At 37.7% G+C, this 16,131-nt stretch overlaps 1 protein-coding gene across 1 annotated transcript; it reads right to left on the bottom strand.

Annotated features, from left to right (window-relative positions):
• Window positions 1-673: 673 nt before the first annotated feature.
• Window positions 674-16,043, bottom strand: LOC108337003 (ATP-dependent zinc metalloprotease FTSH 4, mitochondrial-like). The gene is made up of 7 exons (XM_017573439.2): window positions 16,017-16,043; window positions 15,494-15,581; window positions 15,111-15,371; window positions 13,283-13,522; window positions 13,071-13,195; window positions 12,042-12,518; window positions 674-1,805 (listed from the first exon to the last, which is right to left on the bottom strand). The coding sequence occupies exons 1-7, from the start codon at window positions 16,041-16,043 to the stop codon at window positions 966-968; spliced, it is 2,058 nt and encodes a 685-aa protein (XP_017428928.1). The 3' UTR covers window positions 674-965.
• Between the last annotated feature and the right edge of the window lie 88 nt (window positions 16,044-16,131).

The following is a 16,131-nucleotide window of genomic DNA, read 5'->3' as shown; positions in this document are numbered from 1 at the left end:
TTAAATTTTTTTCCAAAACTCATTAGTATTTATCAAAGTTCTTACTTTGGAAAATTTAATATTAATTTTTCTTTTTTGGAGGATTTAAACTCTTTCATTTTTAATGTGAACTCAAAAGTGTTAATGAAAAAAGAAAAACAAGATTCATGAATTAAATTGACTAAGACAAGAAAAAAACTACAAATGTAAGAAGATTATTTACATTTTGTTGTTCACCTCTTTTACTTTTTAAATCTATATATCCATCTTGTTTGATTCTTTATATTAAATTTTGCTCAAACTACCAAATATATTTACAACGATACGAATATCCTCATGTTTTGAAATATATTGTTTTAACTGGTAAAGAAGTTGATATACTTTTCCCCCTTATATTTCTGTCGTAAAAGTTCCTTCCATATTTGTTCAAACAAATCCACAAATGACCAAAATCTATGATCCAACAAATAAGCCCTGCAATTTATTGTCATCAAACCAAATTGATCTTTCTTGAAAATTAACAGTAAAACTTTATTTTAGCTTTAGGAAAACAGAATATTAAGAGATAAGTAGTAGCAGAACAACTTTTTACATGCATAAGTTTAATATAATAATGAATTACTTAAATTTAGAAAAGCATAATGCAAAGTGTCTTTACAGGGCATTCAGAGGAAGGTGAAGAGAACAAAGAATTGAGCAAGGTAATAATGTGTTATAATTTATAGTCTCTGATAAGGACCACGTGAGAGAGTACCAGATTCAGTAGGAGGTACCTGATAATCTCTTTGTTTTTTCATTGTACCCTACAAAGAATGAGAAAAGTAAGTGCATATACTTTTACGTCACCTAGAATCTGAGGTTCATGAGCTGAGCTCCTCCGTGTGAAAAACCTGAAAAAATTACTGTAAGAACATTTTCAATCAACTAGTACTACTTATGTTTGCTGCTCCAGCATCTTGTTCTGCTAAGATCCCACTGGAGCACTTTTAGCCTTGGCAGCTGGATGATGGAGGCACCGTGTTGGATTGTGAACTGCTCTGAGCTTCAACTGTTTGTGGCTGCTGCTGTTGCTCCATCTGAGCTCTAACTTCGGCAATCAATGTCTTTATCTGAGTTCCTGTGAGGGTCTCGTGCTCCAAAAGATCATGTGCAAGTGCATGAAACTCCTTGTTGTGAGTGGTCAAAATGGTTTTTGCATTGGTGTAAGCTCCCTCCACGAGTTGCTTCACCTCTTTCTCAACGAGAAGCCTTGTCTCTGAGCTCATGCTCCTCCCACTATCATTGTATTCGTGAGTGACTGGTCCAACCTCATTGCCCATGCCATATTTGGTAACCATCCTCCTTGCCCACCTAGTTGCTTTTCTGAGCTCATAGGATACACTAGAAGAGACTTCTCCGAAAATTAGCTCTTCAGCTGCCCAGCCTGCCATGCAAACATCTATCCTGGCAAGAATTTCTTTACGGGAAACGCTCTGCTTATCCTCATCGGGCAATTGCATAACCCTGCCAAGAGACGTAGCGTTGGGAACTATAGTTGCTTTGTGAACAGGGTCGGCCCCATCAGTATAAATGGCAACAAGGGCGCGACCACCCTCACGGAAAGCAGTGAGCTTTCGTGTCGCCTCAGATACAACAGTTGACTTGAATTCACTGCCCATCAGTATCTTGTCTTTTGAATGCTCTAAATCAGCCATTGTCACAGCTTTAGAATCATTCATTGCAGCCCTGATAGCAGCCATGTTAATCAAGTTTGCAAGGTCAGCACCAGAGAACCCAGGTGTTCCTCGAGCAAGGATCATTAGATCAATATCAGCATCTTTTACAACCTGTATTTTATTGGAGATTAAAATCCAGGCAAACAAGTTGGTAATGCTGATCAGAGTTATACATGTAATGGATGTAAAAAATGTAAACTTCAAAATAAATGGGTGTGAGCCAGTATCCAATTGATAGCCACTCATTGCCCAAAAAGAAAGCATAAAACGCAATGTTTAGTACCAATATGTTGAGAGCGCTAACCATGTACCTCATGTTGTCAATCCAATCAACCAAATACGGTACATGCTGATATGGAACCTCGGACCACCCAAAGAGACCAATTATTTGGAGAGCCTATTCTTACGTATCCGAGTAAGAGACGTAATTAAATACGATCACAATAGGTAGAAAAGACAATGAACGAATGATAATGAACGAATGAATCTTTTTTATTGATGGTAATATCTGAATAAACAAAAGTAAACAATAATTGGGAGCATAACCTCCCTCACAGGACGCATAGTCACATGTCAACCAAACTCAATAATCAAAAGCATACCCTTAACTCTAGACTCTAGCTTTATTTATACTAATTGTTTCCCACTCATCTCATACTAAATATCTCCCTAGAATATATCTATATTTAATATAAATATCCCTATATATAATGTAAATATTCCCCCGTATATTTCCCGAGCATATATCATTAATTATAAATATCTTATATTGTATATTTCCCTGGAATATATATTTATTTATTCTAATTATCTTATACTGAATATTCTCCTCAAATATAGCTCCCTTTATTATAATTAGTTCCCGTCCATCCTAACAGTTGTGATAGTTAAGATGGTAGCTCTTCAACCGTTTGGCTCAGGTCCTTCGTTGCTTCCCACCGTTCGGCCTGGTCGCTCTCCCTTGTCCACCATTCGGTCTGCTCGCTCCCTGCCTTCCATCGTTCGGCCTGGTCGCTCCTCGCCTTCCACCGTTCGGCCTGGTCGCTCCTCGCCTTCCACCGTTCGGCCTGGTCGCTCCTCGCCTTCCTCTGTTCGGCTTGCTTCCCCCTGCCTCCTACCATTCGGCTCCAACTCTTCACCACCTTCCACCGTTCGGCTAGACCTCTGCACGCCTTCCACCGTTCGGCTACCGTTCGACCTTTACGGTGAATACCGTTCGGCCTCACTTCCTTCCTACCTTCCTTCCCCTTCTCATATACTTTCCAAACCTTATTATTACCCCCTACCTTATACCGTAACATTACACCCCGCTGCAAAACAACCTTGTCCTCAAGGTTGGAACTGTGAAACTTGATCTCCTGGCTTCTCTTCATCATGATGTTATCATATGAAGGGTACTCACTGGCTATTGCCCTTCAATTGAGGTTTGGAGGTTTGGGTTGTGGTAAAACCTCCTCCAATGTCTTCCATTCTCCGTCCAACATTCTGGTCACCACTTTTCCAGAATCATAAGCCCTGAGGAATTGGTCTTCGATGTCTTTCAGTACTTCACGTCGCTCTCTCCCTTCAGCCGGTGTATCAAAAACTGCAAACCCCCTGTTCTTTTCGCTGGCCCACCTCCTCAAAGAATTCATTGTTTTCTCCAGTGCATTGATTCTTCCATCTTCCCTTCCTTCCAAAGTCGTCATTCTTTCTCCCAGTACTAGCTGGTTCGGTTCCGGTAGTTTTCCCACGTTCGGTTCCGACCATCCTCTCCCGTTCGGTTCGGTAAGTCCTTTCTCCTTAGGTTCCGCCCGTTCTCTCACGTTCGGATCCAGCAGTCTGCTACCGTTCGAATCCAACAGTCCCTTCCCGTTTGGAGCTTGGACGTATTCTTCCACGTTCCCCGACTGTTTACTGGCCACCAGTCTTTCGAAGACTGACCCCGTGTTTCTTTCTACGAATTGGATCACCATCGCTTCCTTTAAACCTTCGCAAGAACGATCCTTGGCTTTCCCCTTCCAAAATATGAACCAGTATCCGGCCTTTTCCTCCATACTGATGTAGGCTAGGCAACCTTCTCTTCCTCTGACACCCCTTGTAGTTCAAAAGAATTATCAGCTCTACTGATCCAATTCAACGGATCAACCCCGTCAAAAATGGGTAACTCTACCCTTTTCTTCCAGCTGGGTTGCACTTCATGGCGCATTCCACCCAACTCCGCCTTCAACCTCCTTATGGCCAACTCCATGTTCTCCAGTCTCTGCCCCATGCTCTCTAGTTTCCCTTCAATTGCATTCATTCTTCCCTCCATGATGTCTTTCACTCCTCTCTATTAGGATCCAGCAGGCCTCTCCCTCCGCTCTATCGATCCGGCAGGTCAGACCAATTGTTACGTATCCGAGTCGGAGACGTAATTAAACACGATCACAATAGGTAGAAAAGACAATGAACGAATGATAATGAACGAATGAATCTTTTTTATTGATGGTAATATCTGAATAAACAAAAGTAAACAATAATTGGGAGCATAACCTCCCTCAATTACTTGGAAGCATAACCTCCCTCACAGGACGCATAGTCGCATGTCAACCAAACTCAATAATCAAAAGCATACCCTTAACCCTAGACTCTAGCTTTATTTATACTAATTGTTTCCCACTCATCTCATACTAAATATCTCCCTAGAATATATCTATATTTAATATAAATATCCCTATATGTAATGTAAATATTCCCCCGTATATTTCCCGAGCATATATCATTAATTATAAATATCTTATATTGTATATTTCCCTGGAATATATATTTATTTATTCTAATTATCTTATACTGAATATTCTCCTCAAATATAGCTCCCTTTACTGTAATTAGTTCCCGCCCATCGTAACAGTTGTGACAGTTAGGATGGTAGCTCTTCAACCGTTCGGCTCAGGTCCTTCGCTGCTTCCCACTGTTCGGCCTGGTCGCTCTCCCTTGTCTGCCTTCCACCGTTCGGCTTGGTCGTTCCTCGCCTTCCACCATTCAGCCTGGTCGCTCCTCGCCTTCCTCCGTTCGGCTTGCTTCCCCCAGCCTCCTACCCTTCGGCTCCAGCTCTTCACCACCTTCCACCGTTCGGCTAGACCTCTCCACGCCTTCCACCGTTCGGCTACCATTCGGCCTTTACGGTCAATACCGTTCGGCCTCACTTCTCTCCTACCTTCCTTCTCCTTCTCATATACTTTCCAAACCTTATTATTACCCCCTACTTTATACCGTAACACCTATTTTAGGAAATATAAGCCTTAGCCTTAGCTTTACTATTTACACTAGTTTTAAAAACTGGATTGTTAGGACTTAGTTTTTTAATTTACATTGGATAGTTTCTGCAGGGAATATGTAGTTTTGTTTGTATTTGTTTATCTATTTTCTATTTTTTTTGGGAGGGGGAGGAGGGCAAAAAAGTTGTCAGGTGTGGTGATTTTTGGACAGATAACATCTCTAGAGTTCCTGAGCTCCTGGACAAGAAATTTGCAAAAAAGGATATGTGCATATGGGGCAGGTGAAGGCAAATTCTGAGAAGATTATGTTGTAGTTAAGAAAAATAATGGGTGAGCCGTAAGTGTGAAGATGAACAAGGCAGTTCATCACACTAAGAAGGGAAAGGACCATGTTCAAGCAACCATGGCATGGATGAGTATCAAATTGCAGTTTTATAGTGGAACTGCCATCCTTTGACGGAGATGATCCTATTGGGTGTATTACTAAGGGTAGGAATTTGTTGAAGTTCAAATTCTAGTGGAGAAGTGAAACTAAATTAGATACAAATGGGCTAAACATGGGATTCTAGAAAATGAAGGGGAAATGTGTTATAGGAAATTCTGGGCCTTGTATGAACGGGTTAATCTTTTTGTAACAATGGTATCAGAGCCTGACAACGAACCCGATGTTTCGAGTTCGAACCTTGGGGGAACCTACTCCTACCATTGGGGGAGTCCCAAATTTTCCAAGCCGCCAGGTGTCGGCTTCTTAAGGAGGGGCGTTTGTTATAGGAAAGTTTGGGCCTTGTATGAACGGCTTAACCTTTTTGTAACAAAATGGTGATATGGTTTGGGGGGCAATAATTTGAAAATACTTTCTGAAAACTGGCTGAATTGAAGCAACAGGCTTGTGTGAAGAATTTACAGAAGAACTTGAATTGTTCTCATCGCAAGTTCATCATTTACCCAAAAGAACATTTTTTCGGATTATCTTTTGGGTGGTTTGCAACCTGAAAAGCATTAGAAGTAACTCTTCAACCCAAAGCGAAAAGTTAAAGCCATGCCGCTTGCACGCATCTAGAGGCAGAAAGAAATGAACTTACTTATTTTACAAGGAGTGCAGGTTGGATAGAGAAAATAGGGCCTTCTGGCAGTGTTCCAAGGTCATCAAACTTGCTGTTTTGCTCATGACGGACCGAATGCATGAACTTTAACCTTGTTAGAAGTAATTATTAAATCTAAGTGTGTTATAGTAATCATTAAGTCTAAGTAGAGAGTAGTGTGTTGAAAACATCTTCCAGCTGTACCTAATTTTGTACCTAGGTGTTTAGTGCAGACTTTAGATCTTCCATGCTCTCTTGTATCAATTTTTTCCATTATAGATAGAAGATCATAATAGGGATCTTTCAAGTCCTCCAAAAATATATTTTCTCTCCTTTTTAATCTTAAGTAAGGTTAACTGGACTTCATAAAACTGGTTTAAGGTTTTCTATCTATTTATATGGTATGATTTTTATCTCTAGTAAATGAGAGATTTTCAACATAGGTACATGAATGAAAGAACATAAAACAAAGTGTAGATCCCTTTTTACACAAACAGAATATATCAACACGATGTGAGCTGAGATACCAGATAATACTGTTTCAGAGTTCCAGTTTGTTGTGGGTAATCTGGAAACTCCACCAGCGTGCCATGGGTTGGCTGGAAACTCCATGGGGTACCCAGGTTTGGCCAGAAACACAGTTGGGAGCTCTGGATTAGAAAGCCACCAAAGGAGAAGAAACCATCATTTAGCCTTTGAAAGATATGTAAGGGGAATACAGTCAGATAAAATTTGAAGGGAAAAATTGCAAGAGATCCCCTCCTCTATAAGGGTTTCATATTTGTTGTCATAAGGTTGTCGGTTCTCCAAATACAATGGCTAGCTTTTGTTGTATGATTGTCCTCCTGAGGCCAACAAATGGGCAGCATTTTTCCCTAGTGACTGGTTTTCTTGAAATTAAGGCCAAATAGACAGCAATTCATGTAACCAAATCAGCTAAAAGTTAGCTCCTCATTGTATGAACCCTTTGAAATTAAAATACAGATATGTACGGGTAGGCTTCTTACAAGCTGCAACTTCCCCCTTCTTCAAATATACAAGTGGTTTCCCATTTGTCCCAAATTCCAGTTAAGAAAGACAATTGGATCTTCTTTGACCAGACTTGCCACATAAATTAAGATTCATCCAACACAAGAAGTTAATCCAGGAGAGAAGCGATAGGGAAAGGAATTAACTCAGGGAATAGTTTGGGCAATGAAAAGGGTTAGCCATAGAGAATGCAGCTTGGGAAAACCAATTGGTTTTTGCAGCAACAGTTTCCAACATTCATTTTTACAGAAAGCAAGGAATCCTCATAGCCAAAAGCCATTAAAGTAATCCCCCAAGGCACAGAGATGCCCAGGCCCTCAATTGGTGCGTTCAAGGGGGCGCTGGTGCGGCGGTTTCAACTCAGGTTAATCAAAAACCCGTTTGGACCTCTGATACGAATTAAACAGACAGCGACGGTGATGAAGTATCGAGAAAAATTCGAAAGAGAATATGCTCCTTTGAAGAGCGAAGGGCGAATCATGTTAAAAGGATGAAATCCAAGCGGAGTTTAAAGTTTATGCTCGGGCTCTCTAGAAAAATTAATGGATCGTGCATTGCTGTTGGAAGACAAGAACCAAGCACTTAGAAGAGTGGGGTTGATGAGTCTGGAGAAAAAAAACGACTGAAAGGTTGTTGGTGAAACCAAATGGGGAGGAGGAAAGGAAGGAAGTTCTAGTAGGAGGGTGGAGGTAAAAGGTAGAGGTAGACGGTGGCTAGAAAAAATTGACTGGAGGACGGCGGCGGCTATCACAAGTCGATTTAAGGGCTATGTTTCAAATGTGGAGAGTTGTGGGGCCACGAGCATGTATGTAAGCTGAAACACTTTCAGCTGGTGTTGATGGAGAGCCGGCAAAGTGAGAGTCTGAAGTGGAGGAGAAAAAAAGAGAACGGAGCCTCTCTCAATTCAAATGTAATGTTTTCTATTATTTATTAATACTTATGTAGGAGAATTCAATTATTAGGTTTTAGAAGTTTTCTTTCACTACATTAATTACTCTATGTATAAGTAGTTTAAGAAAAATAAAACTTTTTTAGGTATTTTAAGCCTTTTCAAGTTGGTATCAAGAGCTAAATCATTGTGTTTTCACTATTTGTCATTGGCACGGATGTCCTTTCATCATTTGTCATTGTCGATTGTTAATATTATTGGTTGTTTTTGTTCGATGTTGTCGCCCGTTGTTGTTGTTCGTCGTCGTCCGTCGCAGTCGTCATGGACTGCCATCTTTCACAAAATCAAGGTTAGATGTGTCTAGAGAAGCATGACTCATCCTTGGTGGTTACTGCCTCAACTATCTCCATACGCGTTGTCACGTGCATCCTTTCTCCGACCAGCCTTGGCCGTGTGTCCCTCACGCACCGACTTCTCGATGTTGAAATCTCATCGTGCCACTATCGGTCATCTCGTCGCAGTCTCGTGAGTTATGGTTTATTGGTTAAGGATACCATAATCATCTTGAACAAGATGTTTCTACTATATCTGATAAAGAGAAATCTTAGTGACATAAGCTCGATTTTCAATTATACGTTGTCTTTTGACAATATGTCGAGTAAAAGGTTCTAAAACTTTTGAGACCTTAGTAAACGTGTTCCTCTTTTTGGAAAAGGGCACAAGATATCTTTTCTAATGATATGCAATGTCTCTTTGATGCAACTCAAAGAGTAACTTCTCTCAAATAAACCAATCATGATATAGTCGCTCACATTGGAAAGGTTCGTGATGCAATAGAAGAGTTAAAGAATTTCTTTGTGACCGATTCTTTAAAAGATATCAACAAAAACACTCGATAAGTTTTATATGGTTTTAATTTAGAGAAGTCAACACTTAGATTTTGATCATGTCCGTGATCAAGTTTTAGCTGGTGATCAACTTCCATCAATGGACAACTTAATTACTCGACTTCTTCGGCTACCTACATTGATAAAAGATGAGAATTCAATTGATGATATTGAAACATCAACTATGAAAGCACCACAAGGAAAAAGAGGAGGTAGGAGCAACCGAGGAGGATGTGGTGGTCGTAGTATGCATCCTCAATGCATATATTGTAAGAAAATTGGTCATACCTAAGAAAAATGTTATGTCTTACATGGCTTTCTAGAAAAAGCTGCTCATGTTTTTAAATATGATGATCCAAAACATTAAATTTTGAATGAATAGTACAAGAATTTTTAAGGTATAAGTCTAAAAAATCTCCCTATCTTGGTCATTCCTTCTTAATGTCAAATGTGTCAACTATATGCATCTCTCAATCTGTGGAAGATCATAATCCATGGATTCTTGACTCAGTTGTCTCAGATTATATCTCCTATAACATTTCTTCATTTTCTTCCATGTCTTCTTTGAAAATTCCTCATTTCATTATTGTTGTCAGTGGATCCAAAGTGGCATCTCACGGAATTGACAAACTTTCCTTATCTCCTTCATTAAATTTAAATTTTGTTTTGTATAATCCTCATTGTCCTATAATGTAATCTCTTTAAGCCAATTGACTCGTTCCTTAAATTGTTTGTAACTTTTACTGCTAATTCCTTTGTTACACAGAAACATGGTACGAGTCGTTTAATTGGGGAAGGACATGAGTCACGAGAACTTTATTTCCTAAAATCTAACTCCTCAGTTTCCTATTTTACAACTTCAAACCCAAGTTTGTCCAAGTTGAAGATGATGGTTCCAAGTCTCAAACACATTCAAGTCTTAGATTGAGTCTTGTTCGTTAGAAAAACATGTTAGATCTTTCTAAGTATGAGATGCAATGTAATTTTTCCTTTTCAACTATTTACTCTGATATTTTGGGACCAAATTGCGTTACTTTTGTTGGTTTTAATTATTTTTGTAACCTTCATTGACGAATTCTCTCGATGTACATGGGTTTATTTAATGAAAGAAATTTGTACTTTTACCCACGTTTATGTCTTTTTTTTAATGAAATTAAGAACCATATAACAAACTTTTTCTAGGAGATCCTTTAATGCACTTTAAGATACGGATGAATGCATTCCAATGATCTTCACATGGGGAACTGAGAAATTGACTCACCACACTGACTACAAAGAAAGTGTCAGGTTGAGTAATTATAAGGTAATTTAATTTTCCAACCAATCTATACTGTTAAAGATTTGAAACAGCCTTTCCGTGATTTGGTAAGAGTCTAGTATTAGGATCCACGAGTGTGTCAACATGTTTTGAATTCATCAACCTACTTTTCTCCAAAATATCCAATGCATACTTCTTTTCAAATATAACAATACCATCGTTAGATTGTGCTACATCAATACTCAAGAAGTATCTAAGTTTTCCAAGATCTTTGGTTTGAAAATGGTGACAAAGGTGTTGTTTTATCTAGGAGATGCCATGGTGGTCACTACCTATAAAATCAATATCATCAACATATACTATCAAATAGACACATTCAACACTTAAGTGACTGTTCACTTTGAGTAACGACCGATCTTTCTTTTGTCGATCCATTGTATCAGTAATGACTTTCATCCCTATGGCTTAAGTGCCATTCGGTGCCAATATACTGTACAGAGGTTAATATATGACCTTATGTAGGATTGAAGGGGTAGGATAATTGTCTCTTGGTCGATTGTCAAATCATTGTTTTCCTAGTCTTGATAGGAAATGGTTGATTTGGATGTGCACCCATTGATTTATGGTTGGGACGTGGAATGTCTTTCAATCCATATCTCTTAATTGTCGGAGCCGAAGGAGACAAAATAGTTGACACTTGAAGTGAGTCACTCGGTGGTTGTTGAGAACGATGTCTTCGACTATAAACCTAAAGTGGAAGAGGATAATCTGACGGTAGGCACAACTAGAGGATCACAAACAACAAAAATATTAACTGTAGTAGACGGAGATGATAAAGGCGACGTGACTCACATCTGGTGACAATTATCTGTCCCGAACTCTGATCTTGTAAACAAACAAAATTTTTGGTAAATAAAATAACACAATAAAATAATGAGTTATATGACTAACGAATAATAAGTTAAAAGGAAACCTAGAAACATAAAAAACATCAATGGTTAAAGATGGAAAAAGATTAACAATACCAACACCATGAGATAAGACCCTAGAGCCATAAGCCATTGTAACCGTAAGTAAATTACTCGGAGAGGATAAAGAAGAAAACAAAGATTTGTTACTAGTAATGTGATCTGTAGCACCTGAATTGAGAACCCAAGGTTCAAGAGAAGAAGGTTGAGTTAGGTTAACAAAAGATATACCTATGCGTGCAACAAAAGTGATGGAACTAAAGTTCTGGCGATCTTTATACCATTTGAGAAAATTCATTGAAAAGAGCAAATTGGTTGTGCTATCAGAAGAAGCAACCGAATAAGCCACGTAAAGAGGAAAACCCTAAAAAATCAAGGTTTTCCAATCAAGGCAACAAGCATAGATCCTAAAAGAGGAGAAAGATGCGACTTTAGTGCAGTTGGTCGCTGCCTAAATGATACGATCCTATCTAGAAAATAATATGCTCGTTTCTGAATTTGATTCCTCCCGTAACATAAACAAAGAAAATCAAAGAAAAACACGAAAATAAGACATAAATGAAGATGCCACAGTCTAGCAGATTGATGAGTCGATAAACATTCGCCACAAAAATCTCAATGATAAGAATAAGTATTCTATGACAAGAATCAAGAAAATCCTCTTTCAATGAATTCAAAATTCAAATATGACCATCAAAAGCTTTAGACTCTAATACCATATTGAACATAGTAAAATTAGATATAAAATTAGTTTTCCTTCTATCTAAAACACACATAAGATAATATATTTATAATAAAAAATAATATAAGCATGCACGACAACCAAACATAAATATGATAAGTATATTGTTAAAAACAACATCAACAATATCTTCCAATATCAAACAATATATCAAACCATAACAAAAGCTACGTTTCCTTAATTAAAATAAAACGCAAATAACAGTGCTTTTCAAATTGTTCTATGATGCTTTTTGCAAGAGATAAAACCATACCTTTGACATGTGTGATTCCAAAATCTGCTGTCTTCCTCTTACATCCGGATAGGGAACATCAACATTGCGGTCAAACCGCCCAGGTCTCACCAATGCATCATCCAATGATTCCGGAAAATTAGTTGCCCCAATCACAATTATGCCCTCATTATGCTTGAATCCATCTAGCTCAACCAATAACTGATTTAATGTCATCCTCGTGGTATTTGAGTCAAGTGGATTTCGCTTACCTCCCATAGCATCAATCTCATCAATGAATACTATACAAGGTGCTATCTTCCTTGCTGCAGAAAAAAGATCCCTCACCCTTCGCGCACCAACACCAATATATAACTCATCAAATTCACTTGCACTGCTACAAAAGAACGGAACCCCAGCCTCACCAGCAATTGCTCTAGCCAACATCGTTTTTCCAGTACCAGGTGGACCAACAAGCAAAACTCCTTTTGGAAGCTTACCACCAAGACGAGTAAACTTCTGTCACAAGGGAAACAAATCACAATAATAAATATGACAAGGAAATATATCTCAAAGATGTATACACCCAAAATCAGTGAGTGTATTCACAGCTGATGCATGTGTATATACATACAAAATGAGTACAAGTATATCTCAAAGAGTATACACCCAAAAACAGCTTTATGTAAGTTGTACACTACTATAACAATCATAATTTTAGCAGTTAGTATTATATCCGTGTTATTTGAATTTCAGACATTATTATCCAAAGAAAGAGATCCAATTTAGTCAAAAGTTTCCCTAATTTTTTTACTTGAAATGAATGACCTGTTCACAGACTAGGAGCTAGATTACTTTACATGGCCCTAAATCAATAATCACATGAGGTGATCAAGAAAAATAAACTAGGCCAGGACATGTAATGATGAATATAAGTTAAATTGTTAGAAATTATATTAATTATATTATATTATATCTACATACACAATACCAGTTCAAGTGTTCAAGCATGGTTGCACAATGCCTGAAATGTATGCAACAGGAAGCATGAATTTATGTCAAAAAAGCTACCTTAGGATCTCGAAGGTAATGAACAATTTCTTCCAGCTCAGCCTTTGCCTCATCAACACCTTTTACATCACTAAATTTTGTGCTTGTTTCCATGATGGGTTTCACTGCTTCATGTATACCAAGTCCTAATAGGGAAAAACAAACCAGAGAACATGTCTTCTAAGATCAGATTAAAAAAACAATATGAAAAAACAATACTGACTAGGAAATACCTTTACTAATTCCTCTATCTTCATAGAGTGCTTCTACACCACAAATCACGAGAAAGGAATACAAAAAGGCTCTGAACGTACGCCATAACTGAACTTTTATATTCCCACCTTCTCTAGCCACCGTATGGATTGGATTCCTAGAAGTTCCAAAAATATTTTCTTTTGTTGAGTTTCCTAAATTTCTTAAAGCAGAAAGTCCAGCTGCAGTTTCTTCCTCACTCGCTACCGATTTGGACATGCCTGGAATCTCATATCACCTCTGGTTATAATTTATGGTCTAAAAAATATGCTAGAGAAAAAAATATCCAAAGACTGATGCAGTATGATCAATATCACTTTAGACAAGTATTAGTTCAAGTGCCAATTTTTGTCAGCTGAATATATTTTCTGTCTTGCACAATTTTAGTCGTATAAAATCATACTTGCTTAAGGACTGCATCAAAGGCCAAAAGATGCAAAACATTCCGGATTCTAAATTTAATCACGGAGAAAAATTAGATTCTTTATCAATCTGATTAATGCTACAAGACATTAATTGAACCTTTTAATCTCTGGAAAAGATTATTGTCTGACAGTACAACCAGACAAATGGCACGTTAGAAATATAAGAGATATTATCTAATATTTCTAACAAGCACAGAGCATACACTATTTGCTGACTTGAGAAAAACATATAAGTATATTAATACTTATATCAATACGCTTCTCATTCAAGAATCTCGGATAAATGAGATAAGATATCAAAGTACAACTTAAAAAAGGTGTGCATGTGTCTGTGAAGGGGGGAGGGGAGACTATACAGAATGCTTGTGTCTTTAACATCAAATCCTAGCAGTCTATAAATGAAGAGTTCTAAAAGAAATGGAAAAGAAAAATCCTTGCCCTGGTACTTTTTACTTAATGGACAACCTGGAAAAAGAATATTTTCTTTCAGGTGTAGGGATCGAGGTCAACAGTCTTTATAGGTTGCGAAGGGATCAGAATGTTAAGTCCAATTATTCATCTTTACGTTACGGTTCGTCCCTAACACTTGAAGGTTACTTGCAGAAGGTATCGTGATGCCAAAATCAATAAAAATTTGATAGCTTAAACATTAATGATACATCAAATGCAACCTATGTTTATACATTTCGTTATGGACCCTTAATTAATGACGGCCTAATAGTAATCATATTTTATATTAAGTTTTTCAGTATTAAGAATAATTCTTGTTGTATGACCATTCAATCCGACTTCATGACCGTTCAATCACAAGTAACTTGCTTGATTTTGTCTGACTAATAGTTGATCGTCCATTTCTAACGAGACAGTAATATGATACACTTCCGTTTCATGATTAGTGGATAACCCAACTTTATAATCAAAATAGCAACACCTTTTGTTTGATCAAAATTTGAAGTCAGGAAAACAACTGCTTGGTCAGTGAATTCTAGCAGACAAAATTTGACCACTTCCACACCCCTACGAAACAATGTAGTACCCTGAAAGAAAGCAGAACCACAAAAAGCACATATGGTTGTCTGCTTGGCAAAGACCTTATATAATTGAATAATGAATAAAATTAAAAGGTCAATCAGCAAGTATTAACAAATACAGGGGAATCAAATGTTAGGTCTGTAAAGGACGAAGCTGATTAAAGAGAAACAATACTAATAAGATACCAACTTGACACAATTCTTTACTCAAAACTTTAAAATAATAGATTATTAGATCTTCATTTTTATATAGTGTAGTACTTTCTTAATTTTATATAATATGAGAGTTAAACTTACACTTAGAATTATAACATCAAGCAAACAAACATGAGCAGTTCAACCCACATAAGCACCTCTCTTAAATGTCTTCATTAATTCAGTTTCGTCAAGCCTATCAACTTGCACCACTGCTTTCACGTATTCGGAAAGAGCTGAGGTATTATGCAAAGATGGTTGGCTTTCAAATTCTCTAATCACAGCCTCAGGATCATTCTGACGGTAAAGCTCTTTGAGATGAGCAACTTTAGTGGCTTCAACTGCATCACGTACTCGACGAGATATACTGCCAAGGTAGCGAGACTGAAATCTCCCTTGGGCACCCAAAAGTCTATAACCTACATAATTAGGGAATAAAATTAAGCTATATTAAGAAAAGCAAAACTTTTAACTTATATAAGCAAATAACTAGAAGTTAACTATAAGAATAATGCATGGTCTAGGAGGAAGGGATCTATACCTCGACGATGTCCAAACTTATTGACAGAAAAATAGCTTCTGGCAAACACACTTTGAATCTGTCCAAATTTAGATTGTCGTCTTGCAACCTGTAAAAATAAATTATGAAAGTAGCTAAATCATTAAATAAATCCAAGATATATAAACCACATATGCCAACTAGTTTTGTGGAAAAACTAGCAACATAATCAATAATGCACACAAAATGTATAATGAACACAAGTTCAAGTTCTCATATTTCCCTGGTGTAAATGGAAGGGTTTGAAAGTAGAATCACGAGCAAATTATCAAAAGCTCGACGACTAATAAAAACACTATAAGACGAACACTAATAAGTTAAAGATCAGCTCTGCAAACCCGATACTTGAAGCCTCCACAGGATATTCATTCGTAAGTCACAGAACAAAAAGCTCCATACACACAAATTACCATATAACGCAATAGGCTGAAATCGATACGGATGCAATCTCCGTATCGGAGATTGACCAAGGACGTATTGGATTGAGGAGTAAGAATCAACTTGCCTGCGATATGAAAAGCCTCAAAGCCATGCTCGCGCGATCGAGCTATCTGATTAATTCTTGAAACTGGACCTTCTTAAGATTGGTGTGTGATGGAAATGCTTGAATGAGTTGAATA

Source organism: Vigna angularis, chromosome 7, assembly GCF_016808095.1.
Source record: "Vigna angularis cultivar LongXiaoDou No.4 chromosome 7, ASM1680809v1, whole genome shotgun sequence".
Classification (NCBI taxonomy): Eukaryota; Viridiplantae; Streptophyta; class Magnoliopsida; order Fabales; family Fabaceae; genus Vigna; species Vigna angularis.
The sequence above is the reverse complement of the archived record's forward strand: the minus strand, read 5'-3'. Positions and strand labels throughout refer to the sequence as shown.